We start from the raw sequence: 23635 nt of genomic DNA, 5'->3' as shown, positions 1-23635 counted from the left end.
ACTTAAGCCACAATCTCTTAATAAATAACCTGATCTCAAAATCATTTTCGCCATATTCTGTCATGTAGAACTGAGTCCCTAGGTCCAGCCCACCTTCAGAGGGGTAGGGATGGGGATTACACAAAGAAGGAGGTAAGGATCACTGTGGATCATCTTAGAAGCTCCCAGCCATAGACTCCTACTCTCAAGAAGACAGAACTAATCATGGTAAAACACTCACAGCCTTATATGATTGCCATATTTTGTGGTATAGTTGACAAGTCCTGTAATATCTGAGATGGAGGAGATCAATGCAAGTTGGATTATGAATCTTTAAAAGACGATCTGAATCAGTCAAGGTATAGAATAAATTGTTGTAACAGAGAGGTCCAAAATTACAAGGGCTCTAAAAATATGGTAATTTGGGTGGTTTTTTCCTCTTTCTCTTTCTCATGTAACAGAGACAGGTAGGCAAATCATCTGTGCATCTCTGCTTCATAAGACTGTACAGAGTCCCAAGTTCCTTCTGTCTTATTGTTCTGCCATTTGCAAGGATGTTTTGTCCTCATCTGAATAGTTACCTGCACCATATCTGCATTTCCACTCCAGGGAAGGGAGAAAGAGAAGTGGAGTGCAAGAAATATTTAAAGGACCTAGTATGGAAGATGCATTTATTATTTCCATTCATATCACTAGAACCTAGTCATATAGTCACACCTCACTGCTGCCAGGGAAGCTGCAAATTTAGACTCTGTGGGTAATCGTGTGCCCTACTGAAACTTGTTTTAGTGGATACCATAAGACATTTAGCAGTCTGTCGCTCAACCCTAGCAAAACAACATGGACAGAGATAAGAGGGAGAACTTATAGCTTGTTCAAGAGTGGCTTGACTGAAGATAGGGGCTTTGAGAATTTATAGAAAATAAGGCTGAAGAAGAACATTGGTTCCTGAATCTGGAAAGCTCTGAAAGTTAGGCAGAAGTAACTCAACCATGTTGAGTAGAACCATAGCATGATTAATCTGGTTCTTAAGATTAATTCATGTAAAAAATATTTTCTGAAGCCTAAAATTTTGATCATTCTATTTTGGTGCCATTTTGAATTAGAATGGTAGATATACAAGTCCAGATGCTTTAGCTCTCCACTCACTCTTGTATCCATATCAGACATTATCAGTAGATATTGGCATTTTTTTTCCTCCACTGAATCAGGACATGGCCTTACAATATTTTGCTATATAACATCCCAGGAAATCACTACATTCAGCCATTATTTAATTACAAGATAGCTATTTCCCATTTCTGATCTCTAAGAAGTATGCTTGTAGAATTAGACATACTATTTAAGTTGTCATGTGGTAAGCAAAGCATACATTAAAAATATTGCTTTATTTGGTGTTGTCTCTAAATTGCTTTGACTTTACTGTTCTGCAGATCACTCCAGTTTTACTTGTGTGGATTTATTTTTGTTTATCCTACTAAGGACTTGTCTTGTTCCTTAAATCTGAAGATGGCTGTCTTTCATCAATTCTGGAAAATTCTATCATCTCTTTCAGTATTACCTTTTGCCCTTTCTATTATGTCCTTCTGGAGTGTCTGTTAGACATACATTGGACCTTCTATCTCTTTATCTTTCCTTTTTTTAAAGATTTTATTTATTTATTTTAGAGAGAGAGCGCCAGGGGAGGAGCAGAGGGAGAGGGACAAGCAGACTCTGTCTGCACTGAGTGGGGAGCCTGATGTGGGGTTCAATCTCATGATCCTGAGATGATGACCCTGAGACCATGACTTGAGCTGAAACCAAGAGTCAGACGCTCAACAGACAGAGCCACCCAGGCGCCCCTCTTTATCCCTCTTTCATAATATCTATCTTTTTGTCACTCTGTGCAACCTTCTGGATAATTTACTTAATTTACTTACTCTTTCTTTAAATTTGTCTGGCCTTCTATCTTATTGTGGTTTTTTTTTTAATTTTAGTGATTCTACTTTTTATTTTTAGAAAGTACTTTAGGGCAAAATAGGCAAATGGAGTTAAGAGGTACAAACTTCCAGTTATAAAATAAGTAAGTCATGAGAGTGTAATATACAGGATAGGGATTATAGTCATTAATATTCTAATAATTTTATATGGTGAGATAGTGACTAGACTTATGGGGATCATCTTGTAATGTATATAAATATTGCATTACTATGTTGTACACCTGAAGCTAATATTGTATGTCAAGTACACAGTTGATCCCTCAACAACATGGGCTTGAACTGTGTGGATTTACTTATCTATGGATATTTTTTGATAAATACAGTACCATAAATGTATTTTCTCTTATGATTTGCTTAATAAGATTTTCTTTTTTCTAGCTCACTTTAGTGTAAGAATACAGTATTTAATATACATAACATACAATCATGTATGAATTGAGTATTTGTATTATTGGTAAGGCTTCCAGTCAACAGTAGGCTATTAGTAGTTAAGTTTGGGGGAAGTCAACATTATATGTGAATTTTCAACTGTGCAGGGGCTCAGCTCCCCTAACCCCCACATTGTTCAAGGGTCAGGTGTACTTTAAATTAATAAAGAAAAGTACTTTGTAGTTCTCTCTGTCTGGACTTTTTTTTTTTTTTTAAATCTTCTGTCATACTTATGAGTCCTTTTATATCTTTATTCATTTTTAAAGTATTTTATGATCTCTCTGATAATTCTGTTATTCTTAGATCTACTGACTTTTGTTCTTGAAGCATTATCTCTTGTGACTTTTCTCATTTTGAATTGTGAGCTCATCTTCAACAGGGCTTGTCTGTAGAAATTTTTTGCAGCTTTGGAAGAGGCCTTGGATTTGTTTTTGACAAACACTCCAAGGAGTTTCTAGACCACTCAATACATACATTTGAACTTCAGATCATAAGGAAGATAGGAAGGTCTCTGATTTGAAAAGGGCTTTTTTAAGCTTTTTTTCTGACCCAAAGCTCGCCCAAGTCAAATGGGCTTCTTTATTGTCTCCTAACCAACTGCTCTGGATAGCTGCAGCATCAGTTTCTACACATACTTTGGTTTATGATTTGATCTTTGCTTATTGTCCCTGGAAATTTTCCTTACCTTCTTTCAAGCTTATCTCTCTATTTAATAAGACATGTGTTCTGTTTTATCCAGAATTTCTAGATGTTTGTAGCAGTGGGATTTTCAGGTATAACAGAAATGAAAGCAAGTTACTGGTTTTGTTAATATTCAGAATGAATTAAGTGTTGTGCTTATTCATAGTGATAATATTCCTATCTCTGCAGACACCAGTGAGATCAGAGCCTAGTGACATGCAGTTTTCCATGATGAAGACTGATGACCGAATGTCTGCTGCTGAAAGCACAGTAAGAATTCTAAGTCACATCCATGTCCAAGTTATTTTGATAATTTGTGGGCTATACTTTCTCCTTTTCTTGGATGGTTCAGAATGTATAGGGATAAATAAATTCTGGTCTGTCGTTTATTAAATCAGTACAGGCTCTGGTGTCTCAGGCGTATGTTGCTTTTACAAAGCTGCTGACAGCAGCTAGCTACCTGGTATCACAGCAAATGAGGACATCTTCCTATTACAGTTGGTGTTGTTCTTCTCGTTCTTGTGGTAGCAGAAAGAGTGAGGGTACCTTTATAAACAGAAGTATTGATTTCTATATGATTTTTTATTTTTACTCTCTTAGAGGTGGTGACCAGAACTCTGGAAATTGTAGTTTTTGTTAATATCTTAGATGCATTTTCCCTGCCACATTTTATTATTCTGAAATCCAGATGATTCTCACAATTATTATAAATCTATTTAAATGAAATAATGTTTCTATTTCTTAAAAAGCTATTATTAACTCGATAGTGACATGATTGATAGAATCAAGGAAATACGTCAAAGTGTTTCTCTTCTTATATAAATCCATCACCCTTAACGAGCCCAAATAAGTTATGTACTCTTTTCTCTCCCTCACACAGTTAACACCTTCCACTGAGAATTATAGTTAAGTATTGACTTGTGTGAGTAACAGAGGGACACTAGTCTAGCCACATTGACCAGTGACTTGCAGGTGATGGAAAGAATAATGCAAAAAGCCAAGCTCAATTATCCACACAGTGTGGACTGTAATCCCCAGTGGCTTAAAATCAGAATGACCTCTTAGGATGGAAGACTCTCTATACTCTGAACATGCATTCAGTTTCAGTGGAACTATGTCAGACTTACAGTCCTGTATTGCACAGTACTCTAATGAGAGGTATAGAGTTAATCGACCCAACCAATTTAGTGTACTTCTCAAAGGTGGATGTGGACCCTTCCCAGACTGTATATTAGTATGACGTATTTTCTTAAGTCTCATTGTTATCTTATTAGTTATAACATTTAATGTAAACTTGGCTCATTGTGTTCATAAATTAGGTTCAGCTATTTGAATGTGCTTATTGGTCTTCATGAAGTACTGAGTAATTCATTTCACAATCTCTTAATCTTTTCTGGCAGATCAGCGTGGTGGTTGGCAAGAAAACTTTGTTTCTTTATAATCTGAATGAACCAGATAGCCCAATTGATCTGGAATTTCAGCAGCACTATGGGAACATTGTCTGCTACAGCTGGTATGTACAAGAAGCTCATTACCAAAAGATATCCATGTGTTTTTCCTTACTAATTATATTTAATTTTTGCCCATAGCATTTTCACTTCCGTATGTAACATTTTCTGGATTATAGACTATGACTTACTATGTTAAACTACCTCGCATATTATCTGGCCCTTGACAAATTGTATTCTGTAGTTCCTTGGTTCTGTTGTACTTGCTTATGTACTGTATTGCCAGTGATCATTAACCAGCCTTTTCCTGTATCATTGCCTTTGTTACTGTAGGTATGGTGATGGCTACATCATGATTGGTTTTTCACGTGGAGTTTTTGTGGTCATCTCCACTCATATTCGAGAGATTGGTCAAGAGATATTTCAGGCTCGTGACCACAAAGATAGTCTAACCAGTATTGCAGTTTCACAGACCCTCAATAAAGCTGCTACATGTGGTGATAATTGGTAAGTTATATTCAAAAATTCCTAGGAAAGCTTATGTAAGGAATATTGAAAAGATTCAACAAGACTTTGATAGCTAGTATGAATCTGCCAACGATACTCTCCTGCACTCTTAAAACTCGTTTGCAATTGAAAATTTCTAGGACTCCTGCTAGAACACGCAGGGTAAAACACAAATTGCTAAATGTTTACTAACTACAAAACCTAAAATGGAGAATGCTTGAAAATCAATCTTAAAATAGATAATTCCAGGTAATATGGAGTTAGCACGCTCCACCCTGTCTCGCTTACTGAATACAACTATAAAACCTGGGCAGAAGGCATGGGACAGCTATTTAAGGACTCTGAAAAGTAAAGAGTAGGCACATTGAAGAAGAAGAGCAGAATGTGAAATACCACCAAACCAATGAGGAGTCTCCCACTTGTTTTCCAGTCTCTCAAGACTCAAGGCAGCCAAAATTTGGAAGTAGACACCAGAGCATAAAGGAGAGAGCTCCGAGAGAAGCTCGGAGGAGGAGGTATTAAGATACACATACACTCTGTGTATCTTATCCTAAAGATACCAGAGACTTTGAGAACAGAACTAAGGGACAGGTCATAATGCAAGTCCTATGGACCACAAAGTGGATCGAACAGGGACATATCTGAATACAACTGCAAAGCCTTTGAAAATGGAACTGACGTTGAAACCACATCTCACAGAAAGCTGGTTGATACTGATAGCCTGAACCCAACTGGGTTGATTGCTTAAAAAAAGAAAAAAAATTAAACCTTCTCCTTGGGATTTAAACAAGATGCAAGAGTCTCAAATGTAATGTCCAGAATGTCCAAAATATAACCCAAAGTTACCTGACATATGAAGAATCAGGAAAATTTCAACTCACTTGGGAAAAGGCAATCAAAAGATGCCAATGCCAAGATGTTGCAGGTAGCAGGTTCATGAAAAAAATAGGGTTCCTGAATAGACTGCTTTAGGGTTCCTAGGCTAAGGCCAGATCGGTCAATTCTAACCAAAACAGTGGGGTTTTGGTAAGCCCCAGAGATCTTATCCTAGGGGCACATAAGGCATATAAATGCTGGGAGACAGGGGAGACTGTTGATCACGAGGGCTTTTGGGGAAGTCACATCAGGATCTTACATTTGCTTGTGACTCTGTGAACTGCTCTCTAGGGCATGCACTCACAGGAGGGACTAGGGTAAGGTCACTGCAGGCCACTTGGCCAAACAGGATGGATGCTGAGCCAGCAGTACCCTGGAGTAGCTTAGCTAAACTCTCAGCAGACTTGGACAGCACTATAAACCAACTAGACCTAACAGACATCTATAGAACATTCCATCCAACAACAGAATACATGCTTTTTCTATGCACCCATGGAAAATGCACCAAGATAGTCCATATCGTGGGCCCTGAAACCTCAACAAATTTAAATTGAAGTCATGCAAAATGTGTTCCTTGGCCATAATGTAATCACACTTGAAATGAATAACAGAAAACAACAGGAAATTCAATGAACACTTGGAAATTAACCTACTTCTAAATAATTCATGAGTATATCTCAAAGCAAATTTAAAAATACACACAACTGAGCCGTGACCCACCAATGCCAACTCACGTGCCTTGCTCTAGCGTCAGACCCATCCTTCACTTGCTCCCTTCTTGCTCCCGGTGGCCCTGAGGGTGTGTGGGCCAGGGGGCCCCAAAGAGTAGGAGGCGGAGGGGGGGAGCAGGTGTGCAGGTCTAAGTGTCACATCCACACACTGGCGGCAAGAAATCGAGAGGAGCAGGAGACCTCAAGGATGGGACCAGGAGCAATGGCGTCCAGAGGAACAAGCAGTAAAAAGTCTCAGCATGGACAATGCCAACCAGGAAAATGAAAAAAAAAAAAAAGGATGAAAAGGAACAAGTTGCTAATAAAGGAGAGCCCTTGGCCCTCCCTTTGGAAGCTGGTGAATATTGTGTGCCTAGAGTAAATTGTAGATGGTTCCATGTTAGGCATCCCATCCCACAGTATAGGTGGGACATGATTCAGAGGCTTGGAGAACCACAGGCAAGGATGAGAGAAGAGAATATGGAAAGGATTGGGGGTGGGAGGGTGGGGGGAAGTGAGACACCTGAGGGAAAAGCAATTCAGTCATAGTCTAGGGGCGGTTAACACTGACCCTCCTCACCATGACCATCATGAGGAGTTTTGCCTTATGCCTTGAATCCTGATGTTTTCCCTGAACTTAATAGGAAGACACACCTGCTTCCTAAACTTACATGTTCTCAGTGTACCTTTGTTATAAACCTTTTGGTGTTACATGTCTCTTGTGGGTTCCTATGACCAGCTTCTAATTGAATGTTGTATTTTGACTCAATCTGTAAGATCCTATCAGCAGGGGAGTTTTACCCTATTGCATGGCAAGATGCTCATTATATATTGTGAAGTTAATAAAGCAGTTTAAAAGACCAAAAAAAAAACCAAACAAACCCATACAACTGAATAAAAATGAAAATGCGACATATCAAAATATGAGATACAGTTAAAGCAGTGCTGAGAAGAAAACTTGTAGTATTAATGCTTATATATAAAAGAAAAAATCTCCAATCAGTAATCTAAGTCCCTACCTCAAGAAACTAGAAAAAAAAAGAGCAAGATAAGGGTAAAGCAGAAGGAATACAATCATAAAGAGTAGAAGATGATGACAATGAAGATAGAATAGGAAAAAAAATCTAACAGCTGGAATTTTTTGAAAAAGAAATTGATAAAACTCTAGCAAGAATGACAACTTAAAAAGACACAAGTCACTAATATCAGGAATGAAACAGGAATATTATTACAGATCTGGAAGCTATTAAAAGGACAGTAAAAGTACTACAACTTTACAATTACAAAGGAATACTACAAACAACTCAGAAATTTGACAACTTAGAAGATTAGAAAAATTCTTCAAAAACCACTGAAACTCAACCCAGATGAAACAGATAATCTGAATTAGCCCTGTAATTCTTAAAGAAATTGAAGAATGATTTTAAACCCCTGAAAAATCTCCAGGCTCAGATGGTTTCACTGGAGAATTCTACCAAACATTTAGAAAAAGAATTCACACTCATTTTACAAAATCCCTTCAGAAAATAAAAGTGGAGGGAACACTTCTCAACTTATTTTATAAGGCTAGTATTACCCTTATACCGAAATCAAAGAAAGTATTAAAAAAAAAAACAAAACAAAACTAGAGACCAATCTCTCTCATAAACTTGGACACAAAATCCTCAACAAAACTTAGCAAACTGAATTTAGCAATATATGAAAAGAATTATACCTCATGACTAACTGGGATTTATTCCAAGTATGCTAGGCTTATTTACATTCAAAAATCAACAAAGTTACTGTATCAGCAACTGAAGAACCATAGGATCACATCAGTTGACACAAAATATTTCATAAAATCCAACACCCATTCATGATAAAAATTCTCAGTAAGTTAGGGATGGAGGGGAATTACCTCAACTTGATATAGAACATCTACAAAAAACCTACAGCTAACATCATACTTCATGGTGAAAGACTGAGTGCTTGCCCCTGAGATTGGGGACAAGATAAGGATACCTATTCTCACTGCTCTAATGCAACCTAATATTAGAAGTTCTAGCCACTGCAGTAAGACAAGAAAAATGAGACACATCCAGATTGGAAAGAAAAAAGTAAGACCATCTCTATTTGCAGATGACCTGATTGCTTATGTAGAAAATCTCAAGGAATCTACAAACAAGAAACACCCAGAACTAAAACTCAGTGAGGGTAGCAAGGTCTCAGGATGCAAGATCAACACCAAAAAAAAAAATCAATCACATTTTTTATGTAGTAGCAACAGACATGTAGAAAAATATGCCATTTTTAATCACTCCAAAGAAAATGAAATACCTAGATATACACTTAACAAAACATGTACAGGGTCTGTGTGCTGAAAATTCCAAAATGTTGCTGAAAGAAATCAAAGAAGACCCAAATAAACAGAGAAACACACAGTATTAGTATATTAAAAATAGTGATAACATCAAATGCTGGGAAGGATGAAGAGAACCTAGATCACTCATACATTGCTGGTAGGAATGTAAAATGGTCCAGCTATTTTGGAAAACAGTTTGGCAGTTTCTTAAAAAAACAAACAAACTGAACGTGCAGTTACCATATGACCCAGCAATTTCACTCCTGGCCATTTTTCCTGGAGACGTGAAGACATATTCACAGAAAAAACCTGAATATGAATGTTTACAGCAGCTTTATTTGTAATAGTAAAGAACTAGAAACAATCCAGATATCCCTCAGTGGGTGAGTGTTCAACTGGTACATCCATTTCATGGAATACTACTCAGCCATAAAAAAGAACAAACTATTGATACACACCATAACTCAGATGAATCTCCAGAGAAGTATGCTGAGTGAAAAATGCCAATCACAAAATGTTGCATATGGTATGATTCTATTTATGTAATATTGTTGAAATGATAAAGTTATAGGAATGGAGAACAGATTAGTGGTGGCTTAGGGTTAGGGATGGAGCTAGGGTGGAGAGGAAGGAGGGTAAGTGCCTTTATAAAAGGACAGCACAAGGGATCCTTGTGGTGATGGAACTATTCTATATCCTGACTGTGGTTGTGGATCTCAGGAATCTTGCATGTGATAAAATTGCTTAGAACTAAACACACACACACACACACACACACACACACAGTGAATACAAGTAAAACTTGGGACATCTGAAAAAGGTTTGTGGATTATATCAATGTCAATATTTTGATTATATTTAATCCTACAGTTTTCAAGATGTTATCATTTGCGGGGGAAGGTGGAGGGTATATACAATCTCTGTGTTATTTCTTACAACTGCATGTGGATTTATAATCCTATCAAAACAAAAATTTAAATGAAAACAACAAGGGGAAATATATCAAGGGAAAACCCTGGGAGGGCAGAAGGGAGGAGAGAGGAAAGGAGACAAGGAGGAAAGATACCTTTCAGCCATTAGGGGCCAACGTTGTACCACACAGCTTTCATTGGCTTGAACCCACCTATCTTCGCTGTAGCCCTATGGAGTAATATGTCCCCAGTTTTTCAGAGCTTTCAACCTATGCCTTCTGATTCCAAATCGAATGCTCTTTCTATTATACTTCATTACTTTTTGTATGAAAGAAGTCAGGGTGGTGGAGGGAGCACATTGCAAAGAGAAACCTTATTCCTCTTACAATAATTAGTGCTGCTCAGGAGAATGTTTTCCTACTCACACTTTTCTTCAGGGCAACTTAAACCTCCATGTTCCTGAAACTGTAGATCAGAAAATTAAGCCGGGCACAATATATATATATTATATATATATGAAAGATATAATTACAGAAATTCTATTATTTTCTTACCTTGACCCAATAGATTATCCTATACATCCCTTTTTGGAGAACACTGACCTGTTCTGTAGCTTACAATTTTTCATGAATGAAAACAGTTTTATTTAACACTTATATTTACAATATACATATTTCTTTCATTTTTCAGCATCAAAATCCATGACTTGGCAGAAGTAAAAGACATGTATGCTATAATCAACCTGGATGATGAAAATAAAGGTACTGATTTTTCTGAGGCAGAGTGACGTTTTACCACTGCAATGGCAGAGTAATGTGTTTATTATTTTTTGAATTGCATTCATTATAAGAGGAATAAAATTAACACCCTTCATGAAAGTTCCCTACCATAACTTACTTATTTTAGTAATTATAGAAGGCTATAAGTCCACTTTGATCTAAAGATTTATAGTGAATTTAATCTCAATTTCAGTTATAAAACCTAAATTCTTACATCCTTTCCTTTTGAGCCACTACCGAAGGAATCAATGCTCGTGTTCACATGCCTGTCCGTGGTGAATTTTTACTCTGTATAAACTAAACTATTAAAAGACAACACTTGAAGATTTTTATGTCTCTGCAGCTTACGTGAAAATATTTGCTTGTTTTTGATTGATCCTTTATTCTGTCAATTATTTCAGGGTTGGGCACCTTGTCCTGGACAGATGATGGCCAGTTGCTGGCACTGTCTACCCAAAGGGGCTCGCTGCATGTTTTCTTGACCAAGCTTCCCATACTCGGGGATGCCTGCAGCACAAGGATTGCGTACCTCACCTCCCTCCTTGAAGTCACCGTAGCCAACCCTGTTGAAGGAGTATGAAAATGGTGTTATTTTGATTGTATTTATTAGTAAAATCAAAGCAGTTGTAGCAGTTGATCTCCTACTGTTCCTTTCCTGTATTATAGGAGCTGCCAATCGCAATTTCCATTGACGTGGAGCCCAACTTCGTAGCAGTCGGGCTTTATCATCTGGCTGTGGGAATGAATAATCGAGCTTGGTTTTATGTCCTTGGAGAGAATGGCAAGTCTCAAACCAGTTGTCATCTCATCTAGCGTATAATTTCTGTTATTATTTGGGGAGCATTGAAAGTTTCTTTGAAGACCGGGCCTTTCACTCTTTTCCTTCAGCTGTCTCTTTCTTAAGAAGCTTAACAGTTTTGTGAATCCTATAAAAATTTTGCATAATTTTTGGGAAGATTTTATTCTTAGGCTTTGTAGTGAACACAGCGTGGTATAGTGGGCAGAGTATGACCTTTAGAATTAGGCCCTGAGTGTAAATTCCCCTGCTGCCTCTTGGAGCTGGGTGACTGTAGACAAATTCTTTACCTCTCTGAGCCCTGGTTGAGAAGGCTTTGTCCAGAAAATGAGGATTCTTCTACATGTAGGGGTCAAGGGGTTGTGAGGAAAACTAAATGAAATAAAATGCGAGGCGCCTTTGCACAGTGGCTTTCTTAGGCACTCCTCGGTCGGGTCATTGGGTCCCTCCCCCCTCCTTTTGTTCTTTACGTTATGGCCATTAGCATCTGAAGGGAGCCTGGCTGCTGCTTCTCCCCACTGGAGGTCAGATATCCCTCAGGAGTAGAGCCCGCCGAGATTTAGCCTCAGATAGACTACACCATTAAGCTTACTGTCGCTAAAGTAAAATTTTTGGTTGTTTCATGTGTAATTTTATTTCCTGTTACTTTGTTTCATGTGAATCATTACGGAATTCCTGAAAGCAAATTTATATGACAGCTACGATTTTCTTTAGAATGGCTAAAATAAAAATTTTAGATTCAGAATATCCTTAAAAAGGCACCCATTTAAAAATTAGTTGCAAATCTCAATGTAATTTTATTTATATTTTAATACATATGTGTTTTTATATTGCTACAGCTGTTAAAAAATTGAAAGATGTAGAATATCTGGGGACAGTCGCCAGTGTTTGCCTTCATTCTGACTATGCAGCTGCACTTTTTGAAGGCAAAGTCCAGTTGCATTTGGTAAGTATAATTCTGATGTCCTGGAGCCCTTGGGACTCGTGATGACTCAGATTAGTGATGATGATGAACAGCCTAATGTTACATTACCAAGAACTTTGTTCAGAAAGCAACCACATACAGACTACCTAGAAAGTCAGGTGTGGCTAAAGGACTAACAAAACTCTTTACCCTTCTGCATGAGATGCTCAATTAACTTTCTTACTCTGGTGGGAAACTGCATCTAGAGGGAAATTAAAAACTGATGGGGACGTTCTATGTCTGGGCTTCCTGCCATGAATTGACTTACATATTTGGGCATATCTCTTTTGGGGATACTTGAAACTATACCTATTAAATTGTTCAAAAGATATTGGCTCCTGAAATATGGGTCTTCTAAGCAAGGGGGCATCTCCTACATCTATTTCTTGGCTCTTTGCTTCTGGGAAGCCAAAGAGAAAAGCTACCAGACCCCTGCAGAGCCTGCTGCAAAGATTATTCCCACTAAAGAGGGATGTTTAATGCTGCCCCGCTGGCGATTGTGGTTCTTGTCTGATGTCTTTCTCAATAGACGGGTAGTCTAATGAGTCTGAATGTTTAATCGAACTTAGGAAGAAGGCCCTCCCCTATCTCCCAGATGGTGCAGACCAGCTTTACTCAAATCTATAAGGTACTATTATTCTTTATGTTTTAGATAGAAAGTGAAATCTTGGATGCTCAAGAAGAACGTGAGACTCGGCTTTTCCCAGCAGTGGATGATAAGTGCCGTATTTTATGCCATGCCTTAACTGGTGATTTCCTCATCTATGGTACAGATGTACGTACTGGCTTCTTTGATATAGAACATAGGGGACTTTCTAATTTTTGCTTTGTAATATCTATGTGTGTGTGTGTATATATAATATATACATAATATATACATACGTATAGATGTATGTATGTAACATATATACATTACATGTACACTTATGTACAGCACATAGGTCCCATGATTTGCTAGTAGTGCTTTTGTGATTATATAAGCAATTTTGATGGCAGAGTGAAAAGAGTCTGGAAAATCTGAGCTCAAGTGCCAGTTCTCTTACTCACTACGTGCTGCTTAACCCATTCCAAGCCTCATTTTCCTTATCTAGATGCTGTAAGGGTTTATTTTGGTGATGAACCTAAGACGTGTCATTCAACTTTAGATCTCCAGTGCCTACATTTAGTAGGCATTTAATAAATGGCAAAATTAATTGAATATTGGGAATCCCACTTCAATCTTTTGGTGGTTGTTTTTTTGTTTGTTTTATTTTTTAGAGAGAGAGAGAGTGAGCTGGGGAGGGAGAGGGGCAGAGGGAGAGGAAGAGAGAGAATCTTAACCAGGCTCAATGCTCAGTGTGGAGCCTGTTGTGGGGCTCGATCTCACGACCCTGAGATCATGATCTGAGCCAAAATCAAGAGTCAGACACTTAACCAACTGAGCCATCCAGGTGCCCCAATCTTTGGTCTTTTGAACCACCAGTACCCTAAATCTCTAAATATTACACTAGCCAGATGGACGTAAAACATAGTTATAGTAATAGCATCTTACATTTGTAAAAATTTTTCAAAGATTTTTCAAAGCATATCATACCTGTTGTCTTGTTCATTCTCTAAAAGAATTTAGTAAAGGTAGGAAGGGCACTGTTTTCCACATTAGAAAAACAATTATTGACTTTCAAATGTTTCATTTTCTCACGTTAAACTGTTTTCTAAAAAAAGCATGTCTTGTTGCATACTTATTGCCATAAGAGAGACTTTAAGTTCGACCTAAAATAATCATCTTTTTACTAATATACACCAGTAGGGTAGGTCTCATGTGTCAGGTAAAGTGGTAAGGGATATGGTAAGTTACAGCAAATATAATACATTTGTATGAGATGTAGCAGTTTATAAAGCCCTGATCTCACTTATTTTATCTCATTAGTTTTATAAAATAATCAGGGAAGTGTTAGAGACTGAAGAACACTGAAGATTAAGAGGTTAGTAAGTTTGTAACAGATGTGGAACTTGAACAGTATCTTCTGTTGTAAAACCCACTCTTTCCACTATTCCACACGGCATTTTGAAATAAGAACTCAAGGTGTGGTGGTCTGTCCATAAGTCAGCATTTATCTCAATCTCTTTCTTGAATGATTCTGAAAATATGTTTCTTAAAGTTTTAGTGAGGTATGATTGATTCACAACAAACTACTATTTAAAGCCCACAATTTGATAAATTTTGACATGCATATACCTGTGAAACACCATCAACTCAATCAAAATAGTAAACATTCATCATCGCCAAAAGTTTTCTCATGCCCCTTTATGATTCCTCCTTCCTGTCGTGCCCCTGATGTCACTATAAATGAGTTTCTGTTTTCTAGAGTTTTATGTAAATGGAATCATATGGTATGTACTTGTTTCTATCTGCCTTCTTGTGTGTATCAACTGTTGATTCCTTTTTCTTGCTGGGATAGCATGTTATAGTATACATTTATCATCATTGGCTTAACCATGAACCTAAGGATGGACATGGGGGATTTCCCGTTTGGGGTTGTTTCCAGCCTGGATTATTTCCAGTATGGGGTATTTACAAATAAGGCTGTTATAAACATTCATGTTCAAGTTTTGCATGGACATATGCTTTCTTTTCTCTTGGATAAATACTGAGAAGGAGAATGGCTACATCATATGGCATATGTATGTTTAAGTTTTTAAGAAACTGACAAACTGTTCTCTAAATTGGTTGTACTATTTTACATTTCCATCAACAGTGTGTGAGCGTTCCAATTCCTCCACATCCTCACTAACACTTGATATGGTCAATCTTTTTAATTTAACCCACTCTTAAGTGTGTAGTGAAATCTCATTGTGATTTTTTTTTCTTTTGCTCAAATGAAGACCATTGCTTTTTTAAAAAATTATTATGTTATGTTAATCACCATACATTACATCATTAGTTTTTGATGTAGTGTTCCATGATTCATTTATTTGCGTATGATTTTAATTTGCTTTTCCCTAGGGGACTCCTGTGGCACATCTTTTCTTTTTTTTTCTTTTTTTCTTTTTTTCTTTTTTTCCTTCTCTCCTTCCCTCTCCACCAGCATCTTTTCATATGCTTGTTTGCTCTCTGTATATCTTTGGTGAAGTGTCTGTTCAAATTTCTTTGGCCATTTCTTAATTGGGTTGTTTTCTTATTATTGATTTTTGAGAGTTCTTTATTCTGTATTCAAGTCCATAATTTATCAAATATATGCTCTGCATGTATTTTCTCCCAGTGCATCCGTTGCCTTTTCATTCTCTTAACAGTGTCTTTCACAGAGAATAAATTTTTTTACTTTGATGAAGTCCAGCTTACCAATTTATTTTTTACAGATTGTGCTTTTGGTGTCATATCTAAGTAATCTTTGCCTAACGCAAGGTCACAGAGTTTTTCTCTGGTGTTTTCTTCTATAAGTTTTGTAGTTTTATGTTTTGTACTGAGGTCTATGATCCATTTTGAGTTAATTTTTGTTTATGCTGTGAAGTCTAGATCAAAGTTCATTTTTTTGTTTAAAGATATTCCAGTTGTCCCAGCACCATTTATTGAAAAGATTGTCCTTCCTCCACTAAATCACCTTTGTACTTTTGTCAAAAATCAAATTGTCCATAAATGTGTGGGTCTGTTTCTGGAATTGCTCATTCCATTGATCTGTGTGTCTGTGTTTATAACAGTATCACACTGTTTTAATTACTGTAGTTTTATAATAAGTCTTGAAAGCAGGTGACATTACCCCTCCAACTTTGAGTTTCTTTTTCAAAGTTGTTTTGGCTATGTTCTCAGTACTTTGCATTCCTATTTGAACTTATGATAATCTTGTCAGTTTTTACAAAAAGCCTCCTGGGAATTTTAATGGGATCGTGTTGAATTTACAGACTAATTGCCATCTTAGCAAAATCTACTCACCAATGAACAAGATATGTATCTCCATTTATTTAGGTTTTAATTTCTCTTCGTGTTTTTGAGTTTTCGGTGTACCAACACCCCTTTTGTCAGATTTATACCTTAAGTATTTCATATTTTTGTATTTTAGCATTTTTCTTATTTTTAATGCATAGTATTACTTTTTAAAATTTTAACTTCTGATTATTCATTTGTAGCATATAGAAATGGAACGGATTTTTGGGTATTAATCCTGTATACTGCAGCCTAACTAAATTCACTTAGTAGTTATAGTAGTTTTTTGTAGATTCATTGGATTTTCTATATAGATGATCATGTCATCTCTGAATATAGTTTTACTTCTTCCTTTCCAATATGGATGCCTTTTATTTATTTATTTATATTATTTATTAATTTTATTTGAGAAAGAGACAGAATACTAGGAGGGGGATGGGCAGAGGGAGAGGGAGAAGTAGACTTCCCTCTGAGTGGGAAGCCAGACACAAGGCTCGATCCTGGGACCCTGAGATCATAACCTGAGCTGAAGTGAGATGCTTAACCGACTGAGCCACCCAGGTGCCCCGTGGATGCCTTTTATTCTAATACATTGTTGAATAGGAATGGTGAGAATGGCTGTCTTCGTCTTGTTCTTGACCACTTAGTATGATTTTAGCTGTAGATCTTTTGTAGTTGCCTGTTATCAGGTTGTATGTATACTACAAAACCTAAACCACTAAAATAATAGAGTTGTAGCTAATAAGTCAACAAATTAGATAAAATCAAATAATAAAAAATACACAATCATATTGAACCACTTTAAGCTATGGTTCATCTTTTCTACTTTTTTGCATACCTGGTAATTTTACCTTTTGGGATGCTGGATATTTTTGTATTCCTAAAAATAGTCTTTTTTTACACCCAAACATGGGGAAGTGGAGAGGGAGAGGGAGAGAATCTCCAGCAGACTCCCTGCTGAGCACAGAGCCCAATGTAGGGCTCAGTCTCAGGACCCATGAGATCATGACCTAACCGACTGAGTCACCCAGGCGCCCCCTCTAAAAATATTCTTGAGCTTTGCTCTGGAATGCAGTTAATTGACTTAGATGTAGTTTGACCCTTTTTGAGTCTGGTTTTATGATTTCTTAGGCAGATGTGAAATACTGCTCAGTCTATAGCTAATTATTCCCACTTCTGATCTTTCTGAGTTCTCTACCCAGTGCCTTGTGAACTGTGATTTTTTCCAGTCTGGCTGTTGGGAATAGTTACTATTCCTGTTCCCTCTAATCCCTTTGGATGGTTCTTTCCTTGGCCTTGTGGTTTTCTCACATGCATGCAGTGACAGTACCTGCTAAGGACTCAGAGTGGACCCAGTGCAGCAACCCAAACTTATGTCTCCTGTACTCTGCCCTGCAAACCCCAGCCCCCTGTTCTCCCCAGACTTTCAGCTCCATCTCCTCAGCTTGGGGAGCCATGCTCTGCCTGCATCCTCCTCCCTTTGCCATGCCTTGAAAACTCTCAGAGCAAAAGCTGGAGGACTCACAGGGCCTACTTGGTTTGTTTCCAAAATCTCAGGCAGAAATTGTTCTTTGTTGCCTCATTCCGGTATCTTGAAAACTTGTTTTTTCATGATTTTTGTCTACTGGTTTTGGTTGTTTGGGGTAGGAAAGTTAAATCCAGGCTGTTACTCTATCTTGGCCTGAATAGAAGTCCAAGATGTTATGTGCTTTTATTTTAATTAAACTTTTTATTTTGAGATCATTGTAGATTCACAGGTGGTTTTAAGAAACAATACAAAATGATCCCACATAAGAAACAAAACGGAGAGATCCAATATGCTCTTTTCCTAGTTTCCCCCAATGGTAACATTATATTACATATCATAATCAGGATATTAACATTGATAGTCAAGATACAGAATAATTCTATAACCACAAGGACACCTTCATGTTGCTATTTTATAGACACCCCCACTTGCCTCCTGCCCTCACCTCAGCCTTGATCCCTGGTAACAAAGTTATAGTTACAACAAGGGTTACAACAGGGGTTGAACTGTATGAGTCTACTTGTATGTGGATTTTTTTTTTTTGAAGATTTTATTTATTTATTTGAGAGAGCGAGAATGAGAGAGAGTACATGAGAGGGGGGAGGGTCAGAGGGAGAAGCAGGCTCCTCGCTGAGCAGGGAGCCCGATGCGGGACTCGATCCCGGGACTCCAGGATCATGACCTGAGCCGAAGGCAGTCGCTTAACCAACTGAGCCACCCAGGCGCCCGTATGTGGATTTTTTTCAACGAATACAGTACCTGTCTACTTATATGTGGGTTTTTTTCCAATAAATACAGTACTGTAAATGTATTTTCTCTTATGGTTCTTATACTATTTTCTCTAACTTCATTGGAAGAATACAGTATATAATATATTTAGCACACAAAGTATGTGTTAATCAACTATTTGTTATTGGTAAAGCTTCCAGTCAATAGTAGGGCTATTTAGTAATTTAGTTTGGGGGGAGTCAAAGTTATACATGCATTTTCAACTGTCAGGGTGGGGGCTCAGTAACCTTAATCCCTGTGTTGTTCAAGGATCAACTGTACTCTGTTCTCCATTTCTATAATTTGGCATTTCAATAATGTTACATAAGTAGAATCATACACCATGTAACCTTTGGGGATTGGCCTTTTTTCACTCAGCATACTTCTGTGGAGATTTATCTGAGTCATTGTGTGCATCAATAATTTGTTCATTTTTATAGCTGAGTAGTATTCTATGGTATGGATATACCAATTTGTTTAAGCATTCACCAATTGAAGGGCATCTGGATTGGTTCTAGATTTTGACTATTGCAAATGAAGCTTCTATAAACGTTCATATACAGGTTTTTGTGTGAAAGGTTTTCACTTCTCTGTAAAGTTCCCAGAAGTAAATGTGAAGTTACGACTTCACATCCACTATGATGGCTATAATCAAAAAGTCAGATGATAACAAGTGTTGATGGGGATGGAGAGGAATCAGAACTCTTATACACTGCTGGTGGGAATGTAAAATGGTGCCGCTGCTTGGCAGAACACTCTGGTAATTCTATAAAAGATTAGACATAGGGGCACCTCGGTGGCTCAGTTGGTTAAGCATCTGACTCGATTTCGGCTCAGGTCATGATCTCAGGGTCATGTTATCCAGCCCTACATCGGGCTGTGTGCTCAGTGGGGAGTCTGCTTGAGATGCTCTCTCTCCTTCTTCCTCTCCCTCTGCCCCTCCCCCTCTCTAAAATAAATAAATAAATCTATACATAAACAGATAAATAAATAGACATAGCTACCATATGACCCAGGAATTTCATTCCTAGGTTATACCCGAGAGAAATGAAGATATATGTCCACAAAAAAACTTGTACACCAGTGTTCATAGCAACATTATTTATAATAATCAAAAGGTGGAAACAACCCAAATGTCCAAGTGAACAACATATGGCATATCCACACAATGGAATATTCTTTGACAGCAAAAAGGAATAAAATATTGATATATACTGCAATATAGATGAACCTTGAAAACATCATGTTAAGTAAAAGAAAGCAATCACAAAAGACCACATTTTGTATACCATGTATATGAAATGTCCAGAATAGGCAAATCTATGGAGATAGAAGGTAGGTAAGTAGTTGCCTTAGACTGCGGAGGGGGAGTGGGACAAGGTTGGGGAAACTCGGGAAAGACTATTAAGTGGGGTTTCTTTTTGAAGTGATGAAATGTTTTAAAATGAATTGTGATCAAGTATTATACAATTCTGTGAATATACTAAAAGCCATGGAGTTGTACATTTTAAGTGGGTGAATTGCATGGTATGTGAGTTATACCTCAATATGCTATTATTTAAAATAAAAGTGCGGGCATCTTAAAAAAAAAAAAAAAGGATCAGTAAAGGATATCTGGGTGGGTCCATCCTGGGCTTCTTTATTCTGTTCCAGTGATCTGTGTGTCTGTCCCTTCATTAATATGACACAGTCTTGATTACTATAGCTATACCAAAAAAAAAAAAGTTTTGAAGTTGAGTAGTCAAAGTTTCCCACCTTATTCTTTTTTTATTCAAAATTGCTTTAGCTATTCTAGTTCCTTTGCCATTTCATACAAATTTTAGAATAATCTTGTTTATATCTACAAAAAATCTTGAGATTTGTTTTGGAATCATATTAAACTTGTATATTAGTTGGGGAAAATTAACATGTTTATTATGGTGAGTCTTCCAATCCATGAACACAGTATACCCTCCACTTATTTAGGTCTTCTTTGATTCTTTCATCAGTGTTGTATAGTTTTCAGCATCCAAATCCTGTGCAAGTTTTGTTAAATTTATACCTAAATATTTCAGTGATTTTGAGTGATTGTAAATGGTAATGTATTTCTAAATTTTGGTATCTATAGTTCATTGCTAATATATAGAAATACAATTGATTACATGAGGTGGTTTTGTTTGTTTTAATTTTCTAATTGGTCTTAACAGCAAAAATATTTAAAAATAACATGATTTGAAAGTTATTCTGAAACAGTAAGGATATTTCCTATAAGTGGAAAATCTGAAAATCAGTTATGCTTTAAATCACTAAGAATATTAGAACTTACTGTTGAATCACATGTACATTTTCACTTTCTTGGATTTGTACCTTTACATATAGTAAATATTAGTTTTAGACTCTTCCTGCATGAAAAATATGGTACATTTTCTCTTAAAATTGGAAGTGTGTTTAAGTGCTTAAAGTATTTTCTTGACAATGTTTATATTTCTATTACTGGATTTTTTTTTTTAGACTGGTGTCATTCAGTATTTCTACATCGAAGACTGGCAATTTGTTAATGATTATCGACATCCTGTTGGTGTGAAAAAGATTTTTCCTGATCCAAATGGGACCAGATTAGTTTTCATTGATGAAAAAAGTGATGGATTTGTCTACTGTCCAGTAAGTCTGGAAGATTTCTTAAGCATTCATTTTTTTAAAATGTAATATACAAAGAAAAATGTTTTTAATGTATATTATATATAAAATCATTTTTTCTTAACTAGTTCAAGGATTAGAGTACTTCGTTAAATCATGTTTGTGATCCATTTTTACAATTATTTACATCAAGAAAACTTTTTCCATTATTCTGCAGTTCTTCATAGTGTCAGTCCCAGAAAGATTTTTTTTTTAAAGATTTTATTTATTTATTTATTTGACACAGACACAGCGAGAGAGGAAACACAAGCAGGGGGAGTGGGAGAGGGAAAAGCAGGCTTCCCGCTGAGCAGGGAGCCCAATGCAGGGCTCGATCCCAGGACCGTGGGATCATGACCTGAGCCAAAGGCAGACGCTTAACAACTGAGCCACCCAGGTGCCCCCCAGAAAGATTTTTAAATGGAATAACAGTTATATTCTGTACCACTTTAACCTTATTTACTGGAAAGTGTTACAGTATGTCTTGATTTAAATGACTTTTCTCTCCAGGTATGCCATAAGCTTCAGAGGGCAGGGACTCCTTTCTGCCCACCTCACTTGATTTTCCTCTTGCCTTAATGATCCTGAACAGAAAGAAAAGGTATTTTTGAATAAGATAGATTACAAACAGATGGACCCTTTTTAGAATCAGTTACTCTTATTTTTATACATCCCTTACTGTTTTTTAAAATAAATTAGAAAAAGGAGATGGGTTTTTACATCATTTACTATACTTGGATTTTTTCTTTACTTACTTTTGATATCCAGTTAATGATTTAGTATGTTCTTGGTCACAGTTCATATAGCCTACAGCTGTTCTCGGATGCATCTTTTTTTTTTTTTTTTAAGATTTTATTTATTTATTTATTTGAGAGAGAGAGCACGACCAGGGTGGGGAGGGGCAGAGGGAGAGGCAGATTCCTTGCTGAGCAGGGAGCCCAATGCGGGGCTTGGTCCCAGGACCCTGAGATCATGACCTGAGCCTAAGGCAGACCCTTGGCCGACTGAGCCACCCAGGCGCCCCTCTCAGACACATCTTAGTAACTGCTCCCCTGGTGTCTGTGCTTTGCCACTCAGTGGAGACCGCTTTCCCCTCACTGTCCACTTCACTAGATACTGAGACTTCCCTCCTTCCTTCCTTCCTTCCTTTTCTCTCTTCCTTTCCTTCCTTTCTGTCTGTCTCTTTCTCTTCCTTTTTTTCTTTTTTTCTCTTTTTATCTTTGATAAATCTGTTATCTTTGATAAATATAACAGTTTTCCACAGGAGCATCTGGATTATTTAAGCAAAATTCCCAATGTGCCAATTCTCATTCAACCCATTCCTCTCCCAGTCACAGAACAAGTGAGGAAAAAATGACATAAATAGGAAGATAACCCTGAGTTCTTTCTACTTGATCAGGAAATCCCTCTTGGACAGATCCCCTTTCTGTAGCAGGGCCCCCGTCCGAGCTGCCTGGCTTCCCTGCGTGGGCTCACCACAGATGGAAGCTGCTGCTGAGGGTACGTAGAAGGCAGGCGGGGAAATCAGGGACTGCCAGGAGTTAAGGCAGAACTGGGGCCTGACCTCTAGTGAAAGGGTGAGGAGTTCGAGCAGTCTTAACGAGTTGATGCATTTTTCTTTCACCTTTTGCAGTCCTCCTTTCCTTGACAGTTGCTGTTAAAGAGGCTACACGACCTTCCTCATTGAGTTGCTGTGAGGTTTCAGTGAGTGGATTCTTCCTAACACAGGATCGGGCCCGTGGTAGCTATTTAGCAGGTGTTAGCTAAAGCCCCGCCTCTTTATTGCTTTACCACCCTTAAACCCCTCCAGTTCCAGAATTATCTCACTTGCTGCTGCCCGTTCCCACTATTTCCAACTCTAACCTGCAGCTCCATTATGTGTTAAGAAAAAAATGTTAAGAAAAAAAAATCCACACAAAAGCCTGAGTGTGTGAGAGCATAGGCCCTCTCTAACCCAACCTGTGGGTGGCTGTTTGCTTTTATCCAAAGTGAGATCTCACTGCTAGGTTAGATATCCCAGGGGAATATGCCGATATCTGAGGGGAATATGGCGCCTACAGGAGTGAATTCTTCTTGTAAATAACACCAGCTCAGTCTTTCTACAAGTAAGGTGAGCTTGGCAGGGAAGGGGAAGGCGGGCTTGTGGTGCGGAGCCTTCCTCACCGCCTAGGGCACAGGAGGAGGCCCCTGGCCTCCAGCCCAGAGTGCCGTGCATTTGATTTCATTTGATCACTCACCCTGTCATAGCATGTTACTACTGCAGCTTACTCTTCTACTCCACTTCAGTGAATCCTAGAGAAACATTGTTTCTGTGGTGTACATATATGACAATATATAATTATTCAGGGGCGCCTGGGTGGCTCAGTCCGTTAAGCGTCTGCCTTGG

At 37.6% G+C, this 23635-nt stretch overlaps 1 protein-coding gene and 1 pseudogene across 1 annotated transcript in view; both read left to right on the top strand.

The window, feature by feature from the left end:
• The window catches only part of WDR19 (WD repeat domain 19), a 98555-nt gene that overhangs the window by 23339 nt on the left and 51581 nt on the right, over positions 1-23635 (top strand). Inside the window, exons 7-15 of the mRNA XM_021701610.1 lie at positions 3258-3338; positions 4469-4581; positions 4850-5023; positions 10552-10622; positions 11042-11214; positions 11307-11421; positions 12276-12382; positions 13053-13175; positions 21085-21234. Of these exons, the coding sequence (XP_021557285.1) occupies positions 3258-3338; positions 4469-4581; positions 4850-5023; positions 10552-10622; positions 11042-11214; positions 11307-11421; positions 12276-12382; positions 13053-13175; positions 21085-21234 (1107 nt within the window). The remainder of the gene's footprint in view (positions 1-3257; positions 3339-4468; positions 4582-4849; positions 5024-10551; positions 10623-11041; positions 11215-11306; positions 11422-12275; positions 12383-13052; positions 13176-21084; positions 21235-23635) is intronic.
• LOC110590784 lies at positions 5278-7225 on the top strand (annotated as a pseudogene).

This window comes from Neomonachus schauinslandi, chromosome 2 (assembly GCF_002201575.2).
Source record: "Neomonachus schauinslandi chromosome 2, ASM220157v2, whole genome shotgun sequence".
In the NCBI taxonomy this organism is placed as follows: Eukaryota; Metazoa; Chordata; class Mammalia; order Carnivora; family Phocidae; genus Neomonachus; species Neomonachus schauinslandi.
The sequence above is the reverse complement of the archived record's forward strand: the minus strand, read 5'-3'. Positions and strand labels throughout refer to the sequence as shown.